General features: G+C 50.8%; 2 protein-coding genes across 2 annotated transcripts in view; both read right to left on the reverse strand.

Annotated features, from left to right (window-relative positions):
* The window catches only part of UBR4 (ubiquitin protein ligase E3 component n-recognin 4), a 93,095-nt gene extending 91,163 nt beyond the window's left edge, over window positions 1–1,932 (reverse strand). The window contains exon 1 of the mRNA XM_056865475.1: window positions 1,742–1,932. Coding sequence (XP_056721453.1) covers window positions 1,742–1,932 — 191 coding nt within the window. The remainder of the gene's footprint in view (window positions 1–1,741) is intronic.
* Window positions 1,933–4,580: 2,648 nt separating this feature from the next.
* EMC1 (ER membrane protein complex subunit 1) lies at window positions 4,581–26,751 on the reverse strand. The gene is made up of 22 exons (XM_056865214.1): window positions 26,642–26,751; window positions 25,804–25,928; window positions 25,326–25,391; window positions 24,797–24,890; window positions 24,580–24,708; window positions 22,852–22,978; window positions 21,896–22,045; window positions 21,254–21,421; window positions 21,008–21,079; window positions 20,235–20,357; window positions 19,988–20,084; window positions 19,367–19,483; window positions 17,347–17,546; window positions 16,743–16,892; window positions 15,971–16,132; window positions 15,774–15,893; window positions 14,661–14,798; window positions 12,815–12,988; window positions 11,914–12,124; window positions 11,019–11,103; window positions 10,369–10,498; window positions 4,581–4,790 (listed from the first exon to the last, which is right to left on the reverse strand). Exons 1-22 carry the CDS (start codon window positions 26,743–26,745, stop codon window positions 4,611–4,613), a joined length of 2,922 nt encoding a protein of 973 aa, XP_056721192.1. The 5' UTR covers window positions 26,746–26,751; the 3' UTR covers window positions 4,581–4,610.
* Window positions 26,752–26,815: the final 64 nt, after the last annotated feature.

Genomic DNA, 26,815 nt, shown 5'->3' on the forward strand with positions numbered 1-26,815 from the left:
TGACTGGCAGAAGCCGTGGGCAAAGGCCCACGCGAGTGAGTGGCAAGGGTATCAACTCAAATGCCATTAGCAAACCTTCCCAGAAACACCAAGAATCAAGCTCATCGCCAAGAAACAAGTTCATCGCTGGACTTCTGCTTAATTTTGGAGGAGCAAAACAATGCTCTCCGTACAGATCAGATCTGCAGTTCAATTCTTGGCAGGATCTTGAGAAGCATGAGCCAAAAAAGACACCCTTATGGGGTTTTCAAGGCCAGAGACGTTCAGATGTGGTTTGCCATTGCCTGCTTCTGAACAGTGGCTCTGGTATTCCTTGGTGGTCTCCCATCTACACACTAGTCAGGGCCGACTCTGCTTAGCTTCCAAGATCTGATGAGATTGGGCCAGCCTGGGCCTTCCAAGTCAGGGCAACAAACATACAGAGGTGGTTTTGCCACTGCCTGCCTCTGCATACCAACCCTACTCTTCCTGGGTGGTCTCCCATCCAAGAGCTAGCCAGGGCTGACCATGCTTAGCTTGTGAGATCTGATGAGATCGGGACAGTCTGGGCCTTCCAAGTCAGGGCAACAAACATACAGAGGTGGTTTGCCATATCCTTGGAAGTCTCCCCATCCAAGTAAGCTCTCCTTCCTTGGCCATCTAGCCCTTGCTTAAAACCCTCCATCTGTCAGCAATGCTGATTCTGTGACCTTAAGCAGATGACGAGAGGGAGGGCATCTTGGCCATCTTCTGGTCACTGGGGGTGTGGGTAGGGGGAGGTAGTTGTGAATTTCCTGCATTGAGCAGGGGGTGGGACTAGATGAGCCTGGTGGTCCCTTCGAACTCTATGATCCTATGATATTCCCCGGGCCCGACCCTGCTTAGCTTCCAAGACCTGACGGTGGTGAACACATGAAGCTGCCTTCTACTGAATCAGACCCTCGGTCCATCAAAGTCAGTATTGTCTACTCAGACCGGCAGCGGCTCTCCAGGGTCTCAGGCAGGGGTCTTTCACATCACCTGCTTGCCCAGCCCTTTCAACTGGTGGTTTGCCATTGCCTGCCTCGGGGCAGAGACCCTGGACTTCCTCGGAGGTCTCCCCTCCAAATGCTCACCAGGGCCGACCCTGCTTAGCCACTGAGAGCGGTCGAGCTCGGGCTCACCCAGGCCAGGGCTGCGCTGCTGACACATGACCCTATTAATACCCCCCCACACACCGTTGCCAGGTCCCTCTTCACCACCGGCGGGAGGTTTTTTGGGGTGGAGCCTGAGGAAGGCGGGGTTTGGGGAGGGACTTCAATGCCATAGAGTCCAACTTTCTCCAGGGGAACTGATCTCTATCGGCTGGAGATCAGTTGTAAGCAGATCTCCAGCTAGTACCTGGAGGTTGGCACCCCTAGAACAGGCATTTTCTCACACACCTATGAAAGTAGAGCCAACCCTAGGGTTGCCAGCTCCGGGTTGGGAAATACCTGGAGGTTTTTGGGGCGGAGCCTGAGGAGGGCGGGGTTTGGGGAGGGACTTCGATGCCATAGAGTCCAATGGCCCAAGCGGCCATTTTCTCCAGGGGAACTGGTCTCCATCGGCTGGAGATCAGCTGTCATAGCGGGAGATCTCCAGCTGGCACCTGGAGGTTGGCAACCCTAACCCCCCAGCACCTTTATAATCGCGGCCGCCAGCAGCGCAGCCCTCCCCCCACCAGCATAGCGGGCGGGGCGGGGCCGGGCAAGGCCCCGCCCCTCCCAGGCCCCGCCCCGCCTACCTCTCAATGACCGAGGCCAGCAGCTGCGGCAGCTCCCGCATCTCGAAGGCCGAGTAGGAGGCGGAGAGCAGCGGCCGCACCGCCACCTCCCAGCCGAGCTCGCGCTCCGCCGCCGCCGCGGTGGGGGACGTCCCGGCGCTGCCGGTCCCCCCGCCGGCGCTACTGGTGCCGCCGCCTCCCGCCGCCGCCATCTTGCCGCCGCCTCTGTCAAGCGTCTGAGTCGCTGAGGGGAGGAAACGGCCGCCCGACGAGCGCTGCTTCCGGCGCGGGGCGGAAGTGACGTCGCGGAGGGGGCTCGGCTTTCTCCCACGCGCCGTCGCGGTCTCTGGGGTCGTTACGCGGCATTCCGGGGCCCCCGGGGGCCAGCCGTAGGGCCGCCCCTACCAGAGAACCAGGGGGGCCTGGAGGCGTAGGGTAGGGCGGCCGTGTCCCGTTTGCTACCGACTTGTACCCCGCATATGGCGGCCGCCGCTCGAAACCCGGAAGTGAGGAGAACATCAGCGTAGGATTAACTCTTTGCCCTATTTTCTCAAGCGGGCAAGAGCCCAAGCAGGCGGAAGAGCGCGTGCGCAGAAGAGTGAGTCAGCTTGTTTCTCTCTGCCCCGGCAGCTGTGCGCATGCGCCCTACATTAAGGCGGCTTCTTGGGGGCAATTGGGCGGCGCGTGCACAGGAGGGCCCCCAAGAGCATGGACGGGTTTCGCAGACGCCCACCCCCCCTGCTAGGGAGGCCTAGGCAGGGAAAGAAGGAGGCCTGCGTGCCTACTTGCCCCAGGCTCTGGGGTGCAAAGGTAGACTGTCACTACATCTGGAGGCTCCCTCTACCCATCAGGGCTAACAGGTGTTGAGAGGACGCCTGTGTATTAAAAAAAAAAATGTTCACAGTACATCCCTGGAGCAGAAGGTGCCTTGGTGCCTGATCAGCAAGGATACTGAAAAATCATTTCCTAAAAATGAGTGCCCAGCTTGCTGGGGGTAAAGTGTAGACGACTGGGGACGGCACTAGCAAACCACCCCATAAACCAGGGGTGGGGAACGTCAGGCCCGGGGGCCGTTTAAGGCCCGCAAAGTCATTTGGTCTGGCCCTTCGTGGGTCCTGGCAGATCTCTAGCTCAGAAGGATCTGGCAATCCACCCCCTCCCGCGGACAGGAATAGCCTCTATTCAAGGCGGATGTGAGTTTGTTTTGCCGAGAAAAGGAACCTTCTTTCCCCCTTGGAGTCTTTAGCTATGGAGCTGCTAGGACCGCCCAAGAAACTGTATTAACCCTTTCCTACCCAGGTCATGGAGAAACGTATTTCCTCTGTACTACAAGAGGGCTGGGGCGGAAGTGGCGACAATGGAGGGGTTAAAGGGGGCAGGGCCACAATGTGTGGCCTGCGAATGATGTTATAAATATCCAAATGGCCCTTGGCAGAAAAAAGGTTCTCCACCCCTGCCATAAACAAAGTCTGCCTAGTAAACGTTGTGATGTCACCCCATGGGTCAGTAATGACCCGGTGCTTGCACAGGTGCAGCCAAACCCCCGTCAAGCTGGAGGCCAGCAAATGTCAACACTCTTTTCGACCACTTCGAAATAAATCTTTTATAAGTGTCTGAGAGACTGGGGCTGGAGCACCCATCCCTCCCAGCACGACTCATCTGCAGCTTTGGTAGAATAACAGGCCAGACTGTTTGGCCACTAATATTGCTGCTTACCTGGCACAAGGTCATACCTTCACCAGCCTATCCTTGCAATGATCCACTGGCTTGAAATGAAGTGCTGAACTAAACCAAGCAGCTGCCTGTATTTGTGTGGCAAACCAGCCTCTTGCCCTAGAGGAGTGACTGCATGCTACTCTTCTCAGAAAACGATGGAGTCATCGCCCACACTTCATGCCAAAGGTCTCTCTTTGGAGTCTATGCCGCTCCTCACATTCACTCAATAATAAGCCCACATCCCACCGCCCACTTCCAACCCCTTGGCCTCTGTTCAGTTGCATTTCAGCAGAGTAACTCAGTCACCATGGAAGGGAGAAAGCTCATCCTTTTCATTCCGATTCTTCACCTTAAGCAGACACCAAATCAAATACCCCACCCCAAAAAAACAAGAAAAACGAAGAGCAGTTTTCATGTCAATGTCAAAATCATTTGTTACTCTAAACAAGTTTCAAGTAACGCCACAAGCCCACATTTGGGGTTTTTAGATTCAGGTGGTCACATTCACTACATATCGTTCAGCATAATTTAATTGTAAGCAAAAAGATGACCGAGGAAGTCTGAGGAACAAGGTTCTCCCCTATGATTAAAAGGGGAAAGAAGCATTCAGTGCAGCTGGAGGAACATACAAGATGTGTCAGGCTTTCCCAAAGCCATCACGTGGCTTGGCTCTGCCTTCATATCCATTTTCACTAGTATTCATCTCCCAGATTTCTCCTAAACAACCCACCCCATCCACGTCCCACATATTTACAAAGTATTTCTAAACCACAGGCAAGCTTTCTCAAACCTCAAATTCCCAGATGTTGTTTTTGCGTAATAGGCTGGGGTGGGAGAGGATTGCTCCCTCCTCCAACCAAAATTTCAGCAGAGAGGCAGAAAAGTAGCTTAGGGAAAAGTAGTTTCACATTTTCTCGTGGGGTTTATAGAAAATTCTTTTTCCTGCCATCTCCCCCCCCCCCAAGAGAGAGTCTTCTGTCCTGCCCCCCACCTAATTTTGCCACTGTCAATAACATTTTACTTTTCTGACAAGACACCCAGCCAAAAAAACCCAGAGAGACGACAGCCCAGGGGTCTTGCTTCCTGCAGCACCCATTCCGATGCAACCAATGACCCAGCCAAAATCCCCACTGCTCGGCTCAGCCGCTCCGGCCATGCAAGTCCCCTCCTCTGGTTATCGCCAGGCACGATTCAGCAGCTTCACCTGCGCCAGCCTCTTGGTGATCATGGTGGCAAAGACCAGTCCAAACAGCACGCTGCTTATCAAGATGTAGTCGTAGTCATCCTTTAAGACGTCAAACTGCTTGGATGGATAGACGCGGGTCTGGTAGAGGTCCAGTCCGTACGCCACCACCTGAGGACACAAGAGAACGAGCCAAGCTGATCCTGTCTCCAGAACAGACCTGCCTGTGTTAGACACATGAACACATGAAGCTGCCTTATACTGAATCAAACCCTTGGTCCATCAAAGTCAGTATTGTCTACTCAGACTGGCAGCAGCTCTCCAGGGTCTCAGGCAGGGGTCTTTCACATTGCCTAGTCCTTTTAACTGGAGATGCCGGGAATTGAACCTGGGACCTTCTGCATGCCGAGCAGAGGCTCTACCACTGAGCTACAGCCCCTCCCCTTGGGGATTTAACCTGGGACCCTCTGCATGCCAAACAGATGCTCCACTGATCCACAGCCCCTCCTGGAGAAAACAGGCGTGCAGTTGTTGATTTTGCCCATCTGCAGGTGGGCACCTACAGAAGCCCCCGCTGACTTGAGCAAAGCTGTCATGGCAGAGCTTGGGGAGAGGAAGTCCCGCAAATAGGAGGGTCCAAGGCCATGTCATGCCATTTAACATTTTCCTACTACAGCACCCCATAGGGCCAGAAGCACATTGTCCTTTGTTTTACTGACACTGGATTACAAATACCCACCTGGCCCCCACCCAGGTTCTAAAAATACTTCCTGGCAAGCACCAGGAACGCTGGCAGTGGCAGCCGCGGCACTCACAGGTGTCATGTGGGAGTCTCCTGCTCTAGATGATCATGAGATCACGGCCTTTCCTTGACAAGGAAACTATTTGCTGAGACTAGATTGCATCAGGGTTTCCTAAACAGCCCTGCTTGCTGCAGCTGGCATACAGGGATGGTGGAGATTCCCGCCAATTTGGTTTATATGGATATTACACTTTTTTCCTTCCTCCTGAAGCTCTGCTCCTGAAGGTATTAAAAGATATTCTTTAGAGACACTATGCTGCAGGGTATACGGTATTTTTCTTTTTTTAAAAACAACCCTCACCAATGGCAGGAGACACTGGAATTCTTAGAGGTCCAATTAACAGATAAGGACCTTGGGCTGAAAGAGGTGTTTAAAGAGAAACAGCTGTGTTTAACCCTCCCCTCCCCACAGGGTGCTGAAGGAGCTGCAGGCTGTTCTGAGACTGGCATTTTTCAAGAGGTTGTGTTGCTAATTATGCTGAGTGAACAAAGCCTTGGTATTTATTAAGCACTGAGGTGCGGGGGACAGCCTAACGTGTATCAGCCTGGGGTTGCAGCCGCATCAGAGCCATCACCGAGCCCTGCAGCGACATGAACATGCAGAGGAGATTCCTGTGGCGGAAAACGACGATGCTGACTCCAGATGAGGAGTCCATAAAGATCATGGATGATCAAGAAAGGTGGCCTTCGGAGGTTTCCTTTACTAAGCAACAGAGAAAACCAAGCAGAGCGAGGAAAAGGATTTTATGCACAATGCTCTTTGTTTTTCTGCTCTTTTTGCTCCTGGGAATCATATGTTACGTCGTTTTGATACTCCAATGGAATGCCATTACACAAGTGATGCAACCCCCCATGTTGTGGAATATCACGCGGCCTTCTGAAGATTTCTCTTTTCTAAACATGCAAAATCTTGACGCGAGACAAAGAAGAGCCAGAAGGCATTCTAACCATTCTGAATTTGAAAATATCACAACAAACGTGGTGCCGATGGGACTGTATTTTGAGCCTTACACAAAGCCAGTGGTCTTTCGGAAGCAAACGCTGGGCTTACCTGTGGTGCTGCATTTTGATAGCTCTCAGATGGCTAAGCAATATAACTTGGTGAGCAAAGAAGCCCATCAAAGGCTAGTGACACTCTTAAATGAAGAAATGCAGAGTTTATGGATGGAGAATCCCTATTTTGAAATCCCTTTCGGGGGACCTGAGGAACAATCCAGCTACCAGGAAATGATGTGCTATGAAAATTTTGGCCACTGCTATTTAGTTGACTTTGGGACTGACAGAATTTGGCCTACAAACGAGATCATAGCAGACCATTGTGAGCGTCCACATCATGAGAAAACCGTCATAGAAGATATTCTCCCTCAATGGTATCTGAATATAACCAGTCCAAATTATGGCTATAATACGTACGGGAGATACGAGGGAGCCAAACTGGAAGAGTATCGCATTCCTGGGGGGAGGAGGTCAGCTAAAGCAGCTGTCTTCTGTACCACTGCCTTGTACCAGCAAGTTGGAGGCCAGCAAGCTGGAGACAAAGAGAAACTGGTTCAGGCCTTAGCAAAGTGCCTTCAAAATGAAACCACCGGGAAATTAAGAGAGGCCTGTTTGCCCCCAGAGTGGCATGATGATGGACAAGGACTCTTTTTCAGAGAAATGACCGATGAAGATTTCTGTAAAAGACCTCGGTTCCCCACTTTTCTGAACAGGACCTACTTCGAGCAGTCCTGCACCGCCATGTGGTGCGAGGACCAAAGGAAACTGAACTGCACGCTTCCTCAAAGCGAAGACTGGGACTGTCTCTTTTGCAGCTGGAACATAAGTGAAGTGGGCTGGAGCCACAAAATCGACCTTCCTTACTGGGACAGGACCAAGCACCGCACCTCCTGGTGTGTTAAGGCACACAAAATAACGGAGGTTAATTATGCAGTCTATTCTTTGATGCAGCTATGCATGAGCCAAGCCAGACATGTCCCTATTGATGAGGTGGTGTCTTCACTGCGACAACTTTCCGCTGTGCAACAAGAGGCGGCAGATTTTCCTTGCGACCAGAAGGAGAGTCAGTGCGTGCTACAAAGCATTCCCGACATGGTCCAGGTGGAAGCCGTTTGGGTTTTGAACAGCACCTTTTCAGATTTTTGGGAAGGAGTGTCGAAAGGACAGAGGCTCAGCTCGCAAAGTGTTCCCCAGAGAGTGAAAAAGGACGTCTCTGCTGGCACAGCATCAAGAGCTCTAATCTCCAAAGCCATTAAAGTGTTATCTCGCCTTTCCGACGTGAATGACCAAACGCTAAAAGGTGGCATTTTATTAATTAAGAAATACTTAATATCTGCTTTCAGTATAATTATGCATGACTTCTCCACTTTCTCTGATGCTCTAACCATACAAAGTCTGCATGTTCAGGTGATGAAGTGTGTGCTGCAGCTCTCTCAAGAAAAAGCCCCCTGGTTCCTCATCAACCAGACGGAGATCCGACACACTCTGCATCTGAGCGAAGAGCAGATGCAAATTGTGCGGCACACAGCAAAAGCATACGTGTACAAAGTCAAAAAACAACGGGACAAAACCTCAACCAAGGTCTGGAATCCGGAAATCGCCTCCAGGTGGAGTATATACTTTTATTTGGAACTGCACGTTCCGGGGGAATTTTACATGACTAACTGGAAGCTGAAAAACATGGGCTGGTTAGTGGCCACGGGGAAACACCTGGGTCTGTCGCACCTCATCCCCCCCTTTCAGTTTGTGTCCTTCCTACATGGACAGCAGAGGTTTCTCTCAGTCCACGACTGCACGGATTATGGATATTTGTTTTGTGAAGAAATAACTGAAATGGCTCCGTGCAACATGAAGGATCTTGGAGGCAACTGCCCAGTGAGCCTCCAGCCTGTTAACTCTTCATATCTGAAAGTGGAGCCCTTGAAAAACGGTTCCTATCTGATATTAAGTGGTGTTTCTGACTGTGGGATCGCTGCCTACAAGCCTGTGGTTGTGACGGTTGACATTCACCGCGTGTGCTTTGGGCAGGAACTTTTCCCTCCGTTGGAGCCGGCTTCTCTTTTTCAGCCTGTGACCATTAAGATACCGATTCTGAACCTACACTTCCCTCTACTCGCAGGGATTATAGCTAACTTGAAGGAGCTGAAAATAGAGTTGTTTAATACTTATGATCCAGTGGAGAAGATCTTGGAGCGCACTGAGCGGGAGCTCTTTAACTCAAACATCCATGAACGAAGGTGGGCGGAATGGCTGGGGTTTCTCAACGAAGCCCTCTCCCAGCTGGGGCCCGGGGTCTCCACAGCCATGCAATCCCTAACACAGCTGATGGTGACCTTAAGCGAAGGAGCGCTGGGGACGGTTTTTGACTTTATCTATGACTTTAAATTTATTCTCGTGGTTTTCCTCTCCATGCTTTTCACCTCCTTAATTGCTCAGTTTTACAGGTAGAAAGGAAACAATAAATCTGAAATAAATCTGAAATACTGCATGGGACAGTTATAAATGGTTCGTGTGATGTCTTTACAGAGAACAGCATGCTGTGTGATAGTGTTGATTCTCTAGGGAGCTTTTAGGCAGGTTGAACATTGACCGAGTTTTCCCATAATCCTCTAACCTGCTAACATTCTAATTCGTTGTTCAACTTTTTCTTCAATGTGTATGAAGACTGTGTGGGGGGGGGAGGTGGTTGTGAATTTCCTGCATTGTGCAGGGGGTTGGACTAGATGACCCTGGTGGTCCCTTCCAACTCTATGATTCTGTGACTTATTTTGGTATGCACTGTTTTATTTGCTGTATTGGACATGCAATATTGTTGTCTTTTTAAAAAAACTACCTTATTTTAAACCTACGTAGACTTTTTCGTCTTTCCTTATGGGTTATTCTGGAGATGGAGCAGACGCAAACATCTCTCAGGGCATCTGGACCTCCACCACTCCAGCAGCCTTTGATTTTGCTTTTGGGCTCTGATAGTTCTTTCCACCTGGTGAGTTATGGGAAGAACAGGGGCATCTGCACCATGGGCACTGCTTGCTGGCTGACTGGAGCGCTGGCATATTTTGTTTGGGGCAAACGTGCTCTGCTGTGATCCAAGGATGAGCTTCTGGCCGTGGGAAGGAGATAAGAAGCCAGCGTGAACACTGGATTGCACAGAAAGGGATGTGGGAGGTGGGGGAACAGGGACATTTCTGCTCTCCCTTTATTTCTTACATGCTTCTGCTCACATTTTTGTAAATAATTATTTTACCCCTGCTCTCTTGGACCCAGGCTGTTGGAACAAGGGTTCACCAGGAAACTGTTCTCTCTTGGCAAGCAAGGGTTAAGCAGGAACAGCCAAGATAACCAGTCCTTTTGTCAAAAGGGGCTCTGCCTTCCAGCAACCTGTACCACCTCGGAAGGGCTACCTGTGACTCTACCCAACAGGGTTGTTGACAGAAGCAAATATGGTCATGGCCACACACCCCCAGACCCTGTTCAAGGGCTTGAAAAGTAGAGAGGGGTCCAGGATAGCACACTTCTCCATTCTTTTGTTTGGGCAGAGACTGTGGTTAAGATAACCCAGGGATTCAGAACTTGCAGGGTCAACTGTATTTTTAATCTGAATTCTGACTACAGTCTGTATTTTGTGTTCTATCAGTTCTTTCTCTGGCCAGTGTTAAAAACAGGATCTTACAGGCACAAGAAAAGCCCCCAGCCTCAGTCTAAGAACTCTGCATGCAGAAGCCCTCCATCCCACAGCATCTTCCAATAATGACAAATTTGGGGGCAGGAGGCGTTGGGAAGATTGCTACTTTGCCTAGGGCTCCAGGGAGCCAACTGGAGGATATAACACTGGGCTAGATGAAGGAGTTAAAAGGCAACTTCACAGGGAGGCGATCCGAGGAGCTGGGTAACAGGACAGGCTGTATCCAGCTCTCCTCTTCCGGGGTTCAGCCCCCGCTTCCACTTACTTACCAGGCATGTGGACTCCAGGCCTGAGGGGGCCGTATAAATCCCCCTCATTCGGGATATGGTTTGGTTGTAGTTGATGAATCTCTCAGCGTGGATCTGAACGTCTGGGGAATAGGGGATCAAATTTTCTTCCCTGGGGGGAAAAAAGACACGCAACGGAAGGTCAGTGCAAGGGCTCAGTCAGGATTCAGCCACCAGCAGGACCTGAGGGCTGCAGCTTCCTCTGGGGCTTCTGACTGAGCCATGCGCTGCACGCCTCCTCTGGGCCTCCTTCCCTTTGCCCCCAGGTGAAGAGGAGGGCCCACTCAGTTGGCTGTGCGACTCAGAGCGCAGCAGTAGCCAGGGTGGTCTCCCAAGCAGAGAACTGAACAAGAGTCCAGGAGACCCAAGTCCTTGGCAGTGCAGACAACACTGAGCCAAGGGTCTCTGCTCTGAAGTGAGGCAACTTTGTCAGTCCCAAAATATTGTCGAAGGCTTTCACGGTCAGAGTTCATTGGTTCTTGTAGGTTATCCGGGCTGTGTAACCGTGGTCTTGGAATTTTCTTTCCTGACGTTTCGCCAGCAACTGTGGCAGGCATCTTCAGAGTAGTAATACTGAAGGACAGTGTCTCTTTTGTCAGTCCCGTTTCTGTTCCTGAGGGCTGGGGGCTTACCTGGTTTGCTCTGTTGGGATTTCTGGCCGCCGCGGATCCAAGAGAGCCTTGGGGAGCGAAACAATTGCTCCAGACGGAAGCCCAACTGCAAAGGTAAACAAAGACAAATCCTAGGAAAATAGGTATGTCAGAAACTGTTAACCCCCCCCCCATCACACCTTCTCCAGCACAAGAGACATCTTCCATGGTGTGCTGCCCAACTGGGAATGAGAAGACTGACTGGGGGTGGGGAATCTCCTCAACAAACACCATAGCCTGGTTTTGGCAAAGGGAGGTTCTGCATCTCTGCACATAACCCCCTGCAGTTTATTCTGCTTCTGGGATCACATGTTTGGGTAACTAGCAATTTTTAGGACAGAAAATGGATCTCCAGGAAATGGAGAGAGAAGGAAGGTTGTGGGGATTTGGATGCTTTTCTTCACAAGCAGAAGAATGAAGAGGTAGAAAATGCCAACCAGCAGCAGAGTAGACTCCTACAATAAACATGCCCCACACTAGAAAGAATTTGGAATCACAGAAGACATGGGGAGGCATCTTCTGGTCCAAAAAGTGCAAACTTTCAAACACCCAATTAAAATTTCACTAAATTAAAAAAAGCATCAATCACAATTAAAATGCATTTTTTAAAACTGGAAACGTTCCACATTTCACTTCCAAATTTCAGCTTGGAAGAGCTCCTTAATTGATTTCGAACCCAACACCTTTCTTCGTTCATGGTAACGACAAGACAGTTAAATTCCGTTCCCAGCAAACCTCTTCCCCTAAAATCCAAGAGCGGCCACCGAGAGGGGCATTAAGGGCGGAAGGGGTCGAGGCCAAACAGATGGAGAGAGTCGGTTGGAGAAATGGGCAGTGCAGCGCTAGAGATGTCCCCCCCCCCGGCCCGCCTCTTAACTGAGCAGGTGGCGGCTGGTGATGCCCCGCTCCGTGATGGTGACCTCCATGGCACTTATTGCCGAGGGGAAGATGTACGACTGCTGGAGGACTTGCGGCAGGAATGGGCGGTCAAGGGAGCTGAAGGCCGTGGCGTTGTACTGCTCCGTCCCCTCGTACAGCTCCAGCACCGTGAACTCATTCCGGCGGGCCTTGGTGTTCCAGTACTGGTACTGGGAGAAGGGAGAGGAGAGGGTTAACTGAGAAAGGCGGGCCCTGGGACGTTGCTGCGGGGATCGGAGTTAAGGCACAGGTCAGGCATCAGGGTTTGCTGATCCATGAGCAAACTGCGGGGGCGGGGATCCTTCTCCTTGGGCACGGAAAGCTTATGAGAGCCAGGGTGGAGCAGAGCTAAGTGTCAGGCCAGAGCTGGAGAGACCCAGCTTCAAATCACTCCTCCACCATGAAGCTCACTGTGGGACCCTGGGCATGACCTTCCTCACAGGGTCGTTGTGGTGAAAACAGGATTATTTATGGAGGAGGAGAGAGCCAGGAACACCACCCTGAACGGCTTAGAGGACAGGCAGCGCAAAGAGGTATTTCCTGGCTTGAGAGGAAAGCATCGAGCTTGCTGGTTTAAGCATAATGGCTCTGCTTTTTAGAAATCTAGAAACAGCCGGGCGTGCCTCGAGGGGAGGAGAGGGGCTCCCCCAAGGGGGCAGGCCTGTGTACATGGCTCCCCTCCCTCCTGAGACAACATATGCTGGTTCTGGTTGTTGAGAGGGTAAGGGAAGCCTTTGGTCCCAATCCAAGCCACCCTAGGCCAGGCCCTTCTCCTCCCATGATGCCTTTGCAAGAAAGCTTGCGATCCTAGAGCCCCCTGCAGTATAAGAGGGGCGGAACAGGGCGAGGGTCCTCCTTACCACCACCCAGTTTTCTGAATGCACAATATGCACGGGTCCCTTGGCCTTCCTCTGCACCGAGGAGTGGATGATCCGGCCAGTGACACTGTCGATCAAGTAGATCCCGATGAACGTGCGCTCGTGGTGGCTGTCTGTGCTCTCCGTCACCACCGCCAGCAGGTTCGGGTTCAGAGACTGCAATGAACCGAAGGTCACAGTTTACAGAGATGCCCTCAACTGGCAAAGAGCCTCCCGAGCCCTCTGTATCTGGCGCTCGGAAGATAAAGGTTGAGAACCAACTGGAGAAGCAGGAAAGACCTGGCTGATAGAATGGGTAAGTCTTGCGGGAAAGTAGGCAAAGCCTAATGAGTCTTTGGGTGCACTGAGCGTAGGACATGAAAGGGCTCGGGAGACCTGTAGGTAAAGGTAGTCCCCTGTGCAAGCACCGGGTCATTCCTGACCCATGAGGTGACGTCACATCCCAAGGTTTACTAGGCAGACTATGTTTACAGGGTGGTTTGCCAGTGCCTTCCCCAGTCGTCTTCCCTTTACCCCCAGCAGCAAGCTGCGTCCTTATTTTACCGACCTCGGAAGGATGGAAGGCTGAGTCAACCATGAGCTGGCTCCCTGAAACCGACTTCCGTCGGGATCGAACTCAGGTCATGAGCAGAGCTTGGACTGCAGCACTGCAGCTTACCACTCTGCACCACGGGGCTCTGGGGGGAACTGTACCCGGGAGAAAAAAAGGGCCACTGTGAGTCTGGCCCCCCATGGTGGAAAGGAGGAGGAGTATGTCGCAGGATTCCCCTTTTCTGTCTCGACAGGGGGTGCAGTAAGCCCCAGCCAGTGAGTGCTTCCTCCTGAACATCTGCACCTGCTCAGGGGGAGGGTCCCTTCCAGGGCAACATCAGAACATCAACGAACATCAGTGTGCCACAGAATCAACCAAAAGTCAACCACCACCTAGTCCAGCAGCTGATGTGCTCAGCCAGATGCTATGGGGCAGCCCAAAGCAGGCCTTGGAAGCAATAGCCCTGCCCCGCTCTTTGCTGCCCACCCAAGAAACTGGTGACCAGAGGCACACTGCCTCTAAACATGGAGGTTCTGTTTAGCTATCCTGGCTAATAGCCCATGGCAGGCCCCTCCTTCGTGAATCCCCTTCTCATCCCCGAAGCTCACTGGGCACATTGTCGTTCAGAGACTCTCTCAACCAGACTTATCCCACAGAATTGTTGTGAGGTTAAAAGAGAAAGGGAGTGAGGGAAGAGCTCAACAGCGTATGCCATGGTTAGCTCAGGGCAGAATTAAAACATGCAATTTTAAAAATCAGCCACTGTACCAATTTCATGCCACATTCCTCAGAAACAACACTGCCTAACTGAAAACAAGAAAAAACAACAACGGTGGGGGGAATCCAGAAATGAAAAAAAAAAAAAAACATCCCCTCCCAATCCTTGCCCCCTCCCAAAAAAACCAAAAGTAGACAGGAAAAGATTGATTTTTAAACTATAACAATGAGCTATTGGACAGGATTTGAATAAGCTCCTTCAGAAAAACCTTCAAGTCCTTATAGTGCTCACGGATTATTAAATAAAGGGAAGGAGGCATCATACCTATAGCGCTCTTTGGTCAGAGGGGGCATGATCTCTTTCCCCCCCAACTGGCTAGCTCTCTTCAAAACTCATCAAATGGCCCATTATTACTATTATAGTTTAAAATAAAACTTCTCATATTTTTTTCTCCACACCTGGATTTTATCCCCCCAAAACACACATATGCACACACCCCACCCAATTTTTTCACATCAGTGGCATGCAGCTGTTTGGGGACTGATTGTAGTAACCAAAAGAACATCACGCACACACACCTTGTAAAGCACGCTGCGATCCCCCATCACGCGGCCCTGCGAGTGGACATGTTCATTGGCTCTCTTCCCCTTCACAGTCACAATCCGCTGGACGTCCGTAGGGATGGTGATCTCCCAGCTCTGTTCTGTCGTCAAGTCCTGCGACGAGGCCCGAGAAACCCATCCCATAAACAGCAAACCAAGAGTCCGGATCCCCAAGCTCAGCGCAACTGTATGCCGAGCCGAGACTCGAGATGGCCCCGGACCGCAGTCACCAAGCGCCAGGCCAAACTGGGGCACACTTTTAAAATGGCCCCAGCCAAGTTCTTCAGACCAGAAGCACATTTACAGCTGCTTCTCCTGACATTCCTAATTTCACTTTTATGTGAATGGCTGGACTTTATGCTGCTGTTTATCTACTGCTTCACTGGGGTTTCCACCGTCTCTTTATTTTCTCTCTCATCCTTGCTTTTCTAAAATTTTACTCTAGGTCACTGCAAGCTTGATACATGGAGAAACGGCTAATAAATTATAAGATTACCAGAAAGTGCTCCAGCTCAGGCTTGGGCCTTCCTCCGAAGCATTTTGTGATGGGGAGGAGACACCAGATGCCTCCTGGTGTCTGGGGCCGAGGGACTCAGGTAAGAAAGCAAGTACAGAGAAGTATTTCTTCTTTACAGGCCAACTTAACAATTTGCCATATCTAAAATATGGTCTGTCCAGGATTTCAGGGAGAAGCCACGATTGGGATTTAGTCTCTGGCCCCTGACTGACACCCCCCACCCCAGTCCTTCAGGGTCACAGCTCAGCATCATCTCACCCTTTCTTTGGCTGCCACAGCTGCCCACTCCCTTTGGGACTGGCAGCTAGGCAAGTCTCGGCTTCCACCCCTGCCATGCTCTTCCCCTCGGGTCCTCAACTGGCCTTAGGCCTCTTCTGCAGTTGCCCCCAAGGTCCTACCTCCTCTGCTCCCAACTACCATGATTCCCACTTGCATTTCCTGGTCGGTGAGTTGGAGGGACAGTCTGATGACGTCACTTCCTGGGGCCATCACCTGTGGCACACTGCAGGAAGCTCTGCCCTCTCCCGCTATCAGAAAAACTGCCTATTTAATGGCAGAAAGACAGGCTCTACCTTGCGCAGCCGCCTCCCGGACAACTTGCCCTGCTCAGCGTCTGCCAAGTAGAATGAGACAGAGGGGGCCATTTCCTCCAGCTGCCGAAGGACGTTTCTCGTCGCCGGGAAAACAGTCACCTGACAGAAAATGGAAAGAACAGTTCAAGGGAACACTTTTGGGTAAGACGGAGGAGGACACCCAAACGGGAAGGTACCTTGTTCTCGTCGTCGATCAGGAGAAGCACTTTGGCGTAATCTTGGTCCATGAGGGGCAGAAGCAGTGACTGGAGGATCGGGCGCCTGAGCACCGGGGGGGCCACCTGACTCCACCGCCCGAAGATGGGGTTGAAGACGTACAGGGAGCTCCAGCCGGTCTCCTGGAAGACAGCAGTCGGGAGCTGACCCCTCGCTCACGGGGCCAGTTTGCAGGACAACGGAAAGGCATGAGTACGTTTATTAACTTAATTAGGGAGTTCTTGGAGGGTAGCCGTGTCAGTCTGCAGTAGAAGAGCTAGGTTCGAGTCCGGTAGAACCTTAGAGACCAACAAGGATTTCAGGGTAGGAGCCTTGAGGAGTCAAGACTACCTTTCTCAGATATACCACCAAAAATGTGTTTGTCTCTAAGGCGCTGGTGGACTCAAATCTAGCTCCCCTTCTTGCCCATTTTTGGCTTAAGATCCTCCCCTCCTTGGCAAGGGCCCACAATCACAGCGTTCTACAACCCCCTACCAACCTGTCCGTTTTGGAACAGCAGAGCACCTGCTTTGCACATGGGGGGGTGAGTCCCAGGGTTCAGTTCCCAGAACCTCCCATTGAAAGGTCTCAGGGTTCTAAGAAAGACCCCTCTGCGCCCAGGACCGTCCCAGAGAGCCACTCCCCATCCGAGGAGAGAAGAATGAGTTCAAGGTTCCGGTGGTCTGACTCCACACAAGGCATTCCTGTCTGCACACACTCCAAAGGCACCTGGTCCAAACTGCAGGCACTCACCTTGTCCTTGACCAGAAGGGTGCACTGCGGGGGGTGGGGGAAGTGAGCCGTCGTCCTCTGGACCATCAGCTTGAAGGAGGATCCTGGCTTCACGTCCTGGAGGTACTGCTTCCACAGGATCGTGCCGGAGCTGCTTTCAATGCCAAAGAGCTGAAAGGATGAGACGGGAGCTCAGCAAGACGCAGATGGGGAGGAGCACGGCCATGAGGTGCCGGTGAAAACTGAAGCAGGCAAGAGGTGGATCACGATGGGTAGCCATGTTAGTCTGTCACTAGCAGTAGAAAAGAGCAAGAGTCCAGTAGCACCTTAAAGACTAACAAAATTTCTGGCAGGGTGTGAGCTTTCTGAAGAAGTGAGCTGTGGCTCACAAAAGTTTGCACCCTGCCAGAAATGTTGCTAGTCTTTAAGGTGCTACTGGACTCTTGCTCTTTTCTACGGACAAGAGCTGGATGCTGCAGCTCAAAGGCAAGATGCAGGCTCTGTGCCAAACCACAGTTTGCGCTTGCATCATCTGCATATCTCAGCACCGGCCACAATCGCATCAGTTCTGAGGGGGAGTAACACAGCTTTTGCATTAAACGTGGACAAACCCCACTCTCCTCACCTTTCCGGAGGCCGTGACCACCACAATCATCTTCTGCAAGTTAAACTCGTCCCTGGCCAGGTTGTCAATGTTGATCTCATTCTTGATGAGACTCCGGGGCTTGCGGGCATCGTAGAACATCTTCCAGAGGTGAGCGGTCCAGGCGTGCAGCAAGATGAGCTGGGAGGACAAGCGCTTTAGAAACATGCCCAGCAAGCCGTCTGGAAAGAAGAGAAGAGGCTGCAGAGATGGGCAGGAGGAGTCCCTGGTGCAGAAGGGCAATCCCTGGTGCATCTGGTTAAAGGGTGGCAGGATGGCTTGTGGGGAGACCCCGAGACCCTGGAGAGCAACTGGTCATGAGGGTAGGCAACATGAAGCAAGAGAGACCAGTGAGTTGGCTTCATGCAAGATGGACGAGGGTTGGGACCAGTTAGCCAGAACAGAAGTGGCTCTGCATCTCAAACTGTTGCATGCCTCCATCAGCTAACACTCCACAAAAATACCAGGGAGAAATGGGAGAGCCAGCTTGGTGTAGTGGTTAAGAGTGGTGGTTTGGAGCAGTGGACTCTAATTTGGAGAACTGGATTTGATTCCCCACTCCTCCATCTGAGCGGCGGATGCTAATCTGGTGAATCGGGTTGGTGTCCCCACTCCTCCACATGAAGCCACCTGGATGACCTTGAGCCAGTCACAGCTCTCTTAGAGCTCTCTCAGCTCTGCCTACCTCACAGGGTGTCTGTTGTGGGGAGGGGAAGGTGATTGTAAACCACTTTGATTCTTAAGTGGTAGAGAAGCGGGCATATAAAAACCAACTCTTGTTCTTCTTCAAGAAAGGAGGAAAGGAGCACTGAGTGAAGACTGCAAATATCATTTGTTTTGGAGACAGAGAATGCTGGGTAAAGAGAGAATTGATACACTCCTTTGGCATTGGGGGAGGGCAGGGGGGGTCCAGGGTGGAAGCATGCAAACCTCTTGTGACTTTCTTTAAAAGATTCCTTGGTCTCTCCCCCCCTTCTGCAAAAGAGTGTACTCCAGGCAACTCACAATAATACACTCCATACATAGTAATATGTCACCACCACCACACAAAAAAGGAAATATTAACAGAATCTATAACACAGCAGAGGGAACATGGCAGCAAATCAAATTGGAGGGCACAAAAGGAAAAGCAAAAAGCCAACAACCCTACTGAGCGAACTATCACTTTTGGCTGTTGCCTAAAAGTCAGAAAATATGGCACCACAGAAGTGCCTGCAGGGAGGGTAGCTGAAAACTGTAGTCTAGCTGAAAACAGCCCTGCTCTGGTCACCACCCTCCCCATTCAGCCAGAAACAGAGCAAGTTCCCAAGGCAGAACACAAGGGCGGAACAGGAGGAATCCGCTCCAAGGGCTCTTATCTTCTGCCTCTCTCTGCCACAATATTTTTTTTCTGATTAGATTGTGTGCCAAGCTGTATGTTCACTATTTTTATAGAAAGGGTAAACAAGGACCAAGCATGTCACAGCAGCAAGGCTAAAAGAAATTCTGTGTTACCTTGAATGGCTAGTTCCCAGGCAGCAAAACACAAAGCAAGAAACACCATTCAATTTTTTTCCCCTCTTTGCCAAAAGCTACAAAATGATGCAAGGAAGACCCCACCGCAAGCCAGCCCCATCCCCCTTCCCCCCCCCCGCCCCAGGCAATCAGTCTAGAAAGCCAAAGTCATTTACGTGGCCAGATAATCAGACTGTCCTCCGAAGAACAGGGTAAAATTCTTTAAACTTCTGCCCTCTTATGGGGGGGGGGGTGTTTCAACAAAACACATCTCTTGAAGTAACACCCCTCCTGCAGAAACCAACCACAAACACAACCTTATGATTCTCATAAACTAGTTGCCAGGAAGCACATTTAATCCCTCACCCATTTCGTGTCACAAAAAATATTTTGTTTTAAAGCAGACCCACCCAGTGGAAAGCTATGCCTCATTCTGGCAAAACAGTCACAATTAGATGCATGTGCGGCCAGACTTTCCTCTCCGGAACACCAACACTGGAGCCATTACCTGCTTTCTTTCCAAATTCGCCCTCCAGTTCAGCCTGCGCCCCCGTCAGGGGGAGATCCACCATCTGCAGACTGACCACTTCTGCCAGAGACTCTTCCCTGCTCCACAGAACTTTTCCTGCAGATAAGAAAGGTCACCAGACAGATTCGGATTGCCCTTTAGAACGTGCTGGGCTGGCCTCCAGGCATGCAGAGAACAGACTCCAGACAACTGAACAAGGCTGCTGCTGGGGAAACGGCCTTTTGAAAGTCGCTTTAAGGGGACATACTGGGCTCAGCAATGCACCTGCTTTACGTGCACAAGACCCTGTGTTTGATCTTGGGTATCTCCAACTAGAGGATCTCCAGAAGCAGATCTCGGGGGGGGGGGAGCCCTTCTCTGCCTACAACCCTGAAGAGCTGCTGCCAGTCAAAGTGGACAAAACGGAGCTAGGGTCTGACTCTCCGATTGCAAAATACACCTGCACTTCACTACAGAGGCATTCAGCCACCTCTGGAAACTCTTGGGTCAGTGTCTTTGGCTGTCTCCAAACCTAACGCCCAATAATCCAGTGGCCAACAGGGAAAACCTCTGGCAGGGGAAAGCTTGGAGGGTTCTGAGCCAACCAAAACACAAGATTACCTGGTTGCTGGAGGAATAAGAGCATGTGATCAGCTGTCTGCACCAGAGCCCGGTAACCCACAGAATCATCCTTCTTCAAAAAGACCTGAATGTAGAGCTATCCAAAGAGGGAGGAGGAGAGAACCAGACAAGGATGTCATCCTACTTACCTCTGCTAATTCAATGCCTGCAGCCCTCATTTGTTCACCCCCTACGCCTTGGTGGGTGCAGGCGTAGGGGGTGAACAGGTCAATGGGCTTCCTCTCACCTGCTCAGGCCTAGGGCTGCTTTTCTCCAAGGTGAAGGAGATGGTTGTATCCAACAGCCTTTGCCCAGTTTCTGCCAGGTATAAGTTAACGACATACGACTGGTTGTGGCAAGACAGGAATTCCTGCAGCAGGGTTGGGAGGAAAGAAGAGCGGGGAGGACTGATAAATCACCTGAGTGCCCTGCTTTCCACACCCAAAAAAGCGAGGCAGACCATGGGTCAGGTCTGCAATATTCATGCTAAATCAGGGACACAGGCTCACTTGGATGTCAAAGGACTGCCTGCCCAACAATGAAGACCTTCCACAGAGGTGGCATCCTCCCCATTTCAGGTTACCACTTACTAGGGAAAGGGCCTTCTTGGTGGTGGCATGTGAGTTTTGGACACCCCCCCCCCTCCCCCACACTGGCTCCGGGAACCAGGTTAAAATATCTGTGGTGCATTTGGGCATTCTGATGCTTTGGATGCTGCCAGGGAGGGTGGGCGTGTGTTTTCCCCCCTCTCTACCTTTGCTTGTGATCCTAGGGGGAAGCATTCACTCAAACGGCACCCCAGGTAGACCCTTCCAAAGGAGGGCCACTCCCAGCTACAGCGACACAGGGCAGCAACAAGGGGGGGGGCAGCCTTTCCCACCTTCTGCATGATGGTCCAGCTGCCTTCGGCTACTGTGTTTGTTAGGCCTGACAGACAGTTCATTCAAATTAGACTAATTCCCAGAAAAAGCAGACCTACTTCACAAGCAATCAAGGCAGCCGGCAGCACCGGGCACTTACCACTTCCGCCTTGCAAGTCAGGACCGCGGCCACCGTCTTCTCGTTCGTCGTTGCAAAGGTCACAAGGCCTCCCTGTGAGAGAGATGGGGGGGGGGGAAGGAACACTTTGGCAAGAAGAGGGGCATCCTTCCTCCTGCCCAGGGACACCCAAACACTCCTCAAAGGGGGTGGGGGTTCTCCCCAGGCAACGTGGCCAGGCTTCTCCATCCCCTCACACTTCAAAAGCCAGCAGCCTCACTCTGTTACCTGCGGGAAATCCCGGAGAAGGCTCAGCAAGCTGTTCCGATGCTGCAGCAGAACAAAGTGGGCCGGGGACAGCTGCAGGAAGAACTGAGCTCGGGAAGCGCTGGCAGGATTCGGCTGAGAGGACCAGAGGCGGGGCTGGAAAGTGTCTGTGAACTTAAGCCCAAGGGACTGCGGGGAAAAAGGGACAAATGGTCAGCCAGGCAAGCAGAGACAGGGGACACCTCCAGGGCTGCAAACATCCTAGCCAGGCACCTCTTAAGCCCCCACCCCCCGTGGAAAAAGTTTCCTGGGCAAGGTGAGCTACTGTCCCTCTTTCTCTTTCATGCTGAAAGGGACGCGCAGCATCCGTGTGCAACAGGCAGGCAGGATGAGGCCCCTGGGCTGACCAGCCCTGATATAACGCCTGACCTTCTGCTTTTGCCTGGTCTACACAGCAGCAACATTGTGCCTCCAATGCTGTTCACCCCCTCGATGTGCCTCCAGCTTCAGCTCAAGTCCCTAACTCAGGGAAGTGACACGCCAGATTTGGATTCAGGGACAGCCCCCTGCAACCCTGAGAGCCACAACCCTCTAGCGAGACCACAAGAGCAACCAAACCCCTCCCGGCTGTCTTGGGTTTGAACCCTCTTCTGGATACCTCACCTCCAGTGGGACTGCCTTCATCTCTTCCTTGGAGTCCAGGGACAAGATGTACAGGGAGGTCATGGCCACATCCACACACACAAGCACAGCCTCTCCCGTGACAGTGCAAGACTGGCTGAGGCTTCTTATCCAGGGGGCTTCCGCCCTACTCTGTGGTGGGGGGGGGGGAGAGAGAGCACCATTAAGAAGACAAAGCCACTGTGGAAGGCTGTCAGGCAGCTGTAGCTCAGTGGCAGAGCCCCTGCTTCGCATTCAGAGGGCCCCGTGGTCAATCCCCAGCACCTCCAGTTCAAGTGTCTCCACCAGCAGGTGGCAGGAAGGAGTTTTCCTTGCCAGAGATCCTGGAGAGCTGCTGCCAGCTACATGGATAACACTATGCCACGTGCACCACTCTGATACAGTATTGCACACCTCTATCGGTTCAGAAGAAGAAGAGTTGGCTTTTATATGCCGACTTTCTCTACCACTTAAAGGAGACTCAAACCGGCTTACAATCACCTTCCTTTCCCCTCCCCACAACAGACACCCTGTGAGGTAGGTGGGGCTGAGAGAGCTCTAAGAGAGTTGTGACTAGCCCAAGCTGCCTTCATGTGTAGGAGTGGGGAAACCAACCCGGCTCACCAGATTAGCCTCCACCGCTCATGTGGAGGAGCGGGGAATCAAACCTGGTTCTCCAGATCAGAGTCCACCGCTCCAAACCACGGCTCTTAACCCCACTGCACCACGCTGGCTCAACTTGTAAAGTAACTAAAAATTATTTACAGCATGATCGTAAAAGTAAGTCTTGCTGAGTTCAGTGGGACTTACTTCCAAGTAAGCACAAACAAACCTCAGTCTTACAAACCTCAGTCTTAACCGATAGACTCTTATCTGCAGTCAGCTGTCTTTCCAAAGTATCAATCAAGCCACAAGCTGAAAAATTAACATGACTCCTCCTAGCCTGGAGCACAGTCTACCTGATTTGAAATTTCGCCATCTTCAATACTGAAGGCAAGGACGTTCACGTGGCTTTGAGGAGAGACCCCAAGGACGTACACCACACCTGTTCCGTAAGAATACACCAGCTGATACTGGACAGTTTCACTGGGAAGAAATAAGGAAAGTTAACGTAACCAGTCATCACCACAACATTTTTTCTGCTTGTGGGTCCAGCCATGTGAGCTCCTGTGTTTAGTCTGAAAGAGATCTGACCCCCTTATCTGCTGTCCATGAGAACCGGGCAGCCACGTATTCTCTTCTGACAGCCAATGATTTCTCTGCATTCATTCTCTCCAAATAATTTTTATCTGTATGCACTGTAGCTTTCTACTAAGACCACCTGCTCAAGCCCTTCTTTTCAAAAGACACACAATGCCCACCCCCTCCACCAACACCATTTTACAGGGGAGAGAAGCAGCCGGCCAGAGGGCTGAGATGATTTGATGGTCGCTAACAGAAGAGCTCAGCTCATGGCAAGACTCTCTGTGTGTTAAGTGCCGTCAAGTCGCTTCCGACTCATGGTGATCCTATGAATCAATGTCCTCCAAAATGCCCTATCTTTGACAGCACTGCTCAGGTCTTGCAAACTGAGGGCTGTGGCTTTCTTTATAGAGTCAATCCATCTCATGTTGGGTCTCCCTCTTTTCCTGCTGCCCTCAACTTTTCCTAGCATGACTGTCTTTTCCAGCGACTCTTGTCGTCTCATGACGTGACCAAAATACGATAGCCTCATTGGTTCTTGTAGGTTATCCGGGCTGTGTAACCGTGGTCTTGGAATTTTCTTTCCTGACGTTTCGCCAGCAACTGTGGCAGGCATCTTCAGAGTAGTAACACTGAAGGACAGTGTCTCTCAGTGTCAAGGGTGTAGAAAGAGTAATATATAGTCAGAAAGGGGTTGGGTTTGAGCTGAGTATTGTCCTGCAAAAGTATTGTCCTGTAAGTATCAAGATAATGTGCTAATGAGGGTATGGTATGTTAATATGGAACCATTGTATCCTGAAGTGATCTGTTAATGTGTGTAATCCTAAACTAATCTGTATGGCTATTGTTGAATGTTCTGCCCTGAAAAACCTCCAGACAAAGACAACATTCAACAATAGCCATACAGATTAGTTTTGGATTACACACATTAACAGATCACTTCAGGATACAATGGTTCCATATTAACATACCATACCCTCATTAGCACATTATCTTGATACTTACAGGACAATACTTTTGCAGGACAATACTCAGCTCAAACCCAACCCCTTTCTGACTATATATTACTCTTTCTACACCCTTGACACTGAGAGACACTGTCCTTCAGTGTTACTACTCTGAAGATGCCTGCCACAGTTGCTGGCGAAACGTCAGGAAAGAAAATTCCAAGACCACGGTTACACAGCCCGGATAACCTACAAGAACCAATGAACTCTGACCGTGAAAGCCTTCGACAATACGATAGCCTCAGTTTAGTCATTTTAGCTTCTAGGGTCAGTTCAGGCTTGATTTGATCTATAACCCACTGATTTGTTTTTTTGGCAGTCCATGGTATCCGTAACACTCTCCTCCAACATCATATTTCAAAAGAGTCTACTTTCTTATCAGCTTTCTTCATTGTCCAGCTTTCACATTTATACATAGTAATAGGAAATACAATGGCATGAATTAACCTAACCTTGGTGGCCAGTGACACATCCTTACACTTCAAGACAAGACTCTACCTGTCAGGTAAATGCTCCACCCATTTTTGATGGCCGTTGGAGAGGTAGTGAAGGGACAGCGCACCTTTCTTCAAGACTGCCACGTATTTCACAGAGTCCTGCAGTCCCACCAAACTAGCCATCTGAAAACTGATATTAACAGATACATAGTTTAACGTCAATTACAATTACTAATAAATCCCCCCATCAATCTTTCCCAGATCCCTGAAACCCTCACCTGCCCGTGTCCATGGATATCTCCCAATTCAAGCCTCCAATGTTGGTCTCCCAGGAGCGCAGTATGCGACCCCCATTGGAAACAGTGATGGCATCTGCAGAAAGGGGGCAGGAACACAAAACGGTAATTAAAAGGCAAGGCCCACAAACACAGCTCAGAACAGAGTAAAAGATCAGCGTTTTCACTAAGGGTTAACACTAACACAGAGCAACTATCATCCAGAAAAGCCAGTTAGAAGTCTAGCGAAAGAAGATCCTCTTCACACACAACAAACACAGCTAAGGACTCTCACAATTCAATCCTAAGCTGTTACACCTTGCTAAACCCACTGAAGTAAATGAGCTCAGTAGGTGTAAACCGGTTTAGTTCTGTACTGTCAGACATTTTCCCACATGTCAAATGGGAATTTTAAGAACTGACCTCAGATTTGCCAAGGACATAAAACAGCATTACAGTGAAGTGCAGCCGACACAGATAAGCACTTTAGGGATGATAAATCATCCAGCGATGACCTCAACAATTGGCTTACCTTGCCCATGGATCAGCATGGTGTCTACTACCCCTTCCAGTGTCCCCTTGTCCACATGGCGCCACACTTGAAAAAGAACCAGGAGTCATTAGAAGCTACCCTATGCAGAGTCAGATCACTGATCTGTCACTGTCTAGTCAAGGAAAGGGTTTCTTTCACTCCTCTGCTCCCAGATATTTTTTTTTTAAATCGTAGATGCCAGATCATAAACCAGGGACCCTGCATGCACAAGTAAGTGCTCTGCTGCTAAGCTCTGGGTCTTCCCAAATACTGAGGGAAGAATTTAGCAGGTGCTCTACTGAGATGGGGGGTCCACCCAATGCACAGTATTATAAACATTCCAAACTGCATTGTGGCGAATTAGAACCAGGAGCGACACCAACACAAATCTCATCATACTCATCTTGCTGGGAAACACTGCTGACACGTCCAGGGATTCCTGGGGGAATAAGCAACCTGCCATGTTACAGGTACTCACAGATTTCTCCTGTCCTGGAATTCAAAGCTGCCATCACGTTCTTCTCTGTGGCCACAATAAGCTTCTTGGAGCCTTGGGAGGCATCCAAGGAAGCAAACTTCAGTTTCCCCACATACTGTTGCCTCCTGGTCAAAAAAGCAAATCAAAGAATGCCAGTTGTGATCACTTACCCTGGCTTAGTCAGGGGTGGGGGGGGTAATACACACCTGCAAATAATGTATAAGACCCAAACTTACGAATTTCTAGCTTCAAATTTCTAGCTTAACTTGGGAAAGGTAAGGCAGGATCAGAGAGAAAGTTTTTAAGAGTGTTAACTACTGGATCACACCAGAGACCTATCTGGACTGATGTTCGGTTTTCTACAATGGCCAAATGCCTCTGGAAAAGCTACAAACACGCCATGAACCAGATGACCTTTGTGGGTTAGGTCCAACACATGGAACCTGGAGAAACAGTGCTTTTTTTCCACACTGAAGTTTTATTTTGAACTTTTTTTGATGCCTTTAGATGAAGCCAAAACTCTATTGTTCCTATTTCCAACAGTAAACAGTTGGTTGCTTTTGGGGACGCTCATGAGAACGACTTAAACGTGACAGACCTTCCCTGTGGCTTTCCTTAGTATTCAGAGATAGACTGCCTTTGAACGTGGAGGCTCCATTTCACCCTCAAGGCTTTACGAGGCCCGTCCTCCACTCACGAACTGGTCCACTGAGTTCTCAAAGCGTACCCTAAGCTCTGGTCGCATCTTGTGGCAGCGAGTTCCGCAAGTCATTACGGTGTGCGCGGTGCAACCCGAACCAGGCACCAGAGCCATGGCCGGCCCGGGCCTTTTACCCACCAGTCAAACTTGCCCACTTGGTCCTCGTAGACGGCGCCCGCCGGGAGGAGGAGGAAGAGAAGCGAGAGGAAGGCCGAGACCCCCCAAGCCCTGGACGCCGCCATGACAGCTGCCGGAAGGAGAAGAGACGGAGCCGCGGGAGGCCTCCGGTATCCCATCAGGCACCGCGCGACC

The sequence above is a fragment of the Euleptes europaea genome, chromosome 19 (genome assembly GCF_029931775.1).
Source record: "Euleptes europaea isolate rEulEur1 chromosome 19, rEulEur1.hap1, whole genome shotgun sequence".
NCBI lineage: Eukaryota > Metazoa > Chordata > Lepidosauria > Squamata > Sphaerodactylidae > Euleptes > Euleptes europaea.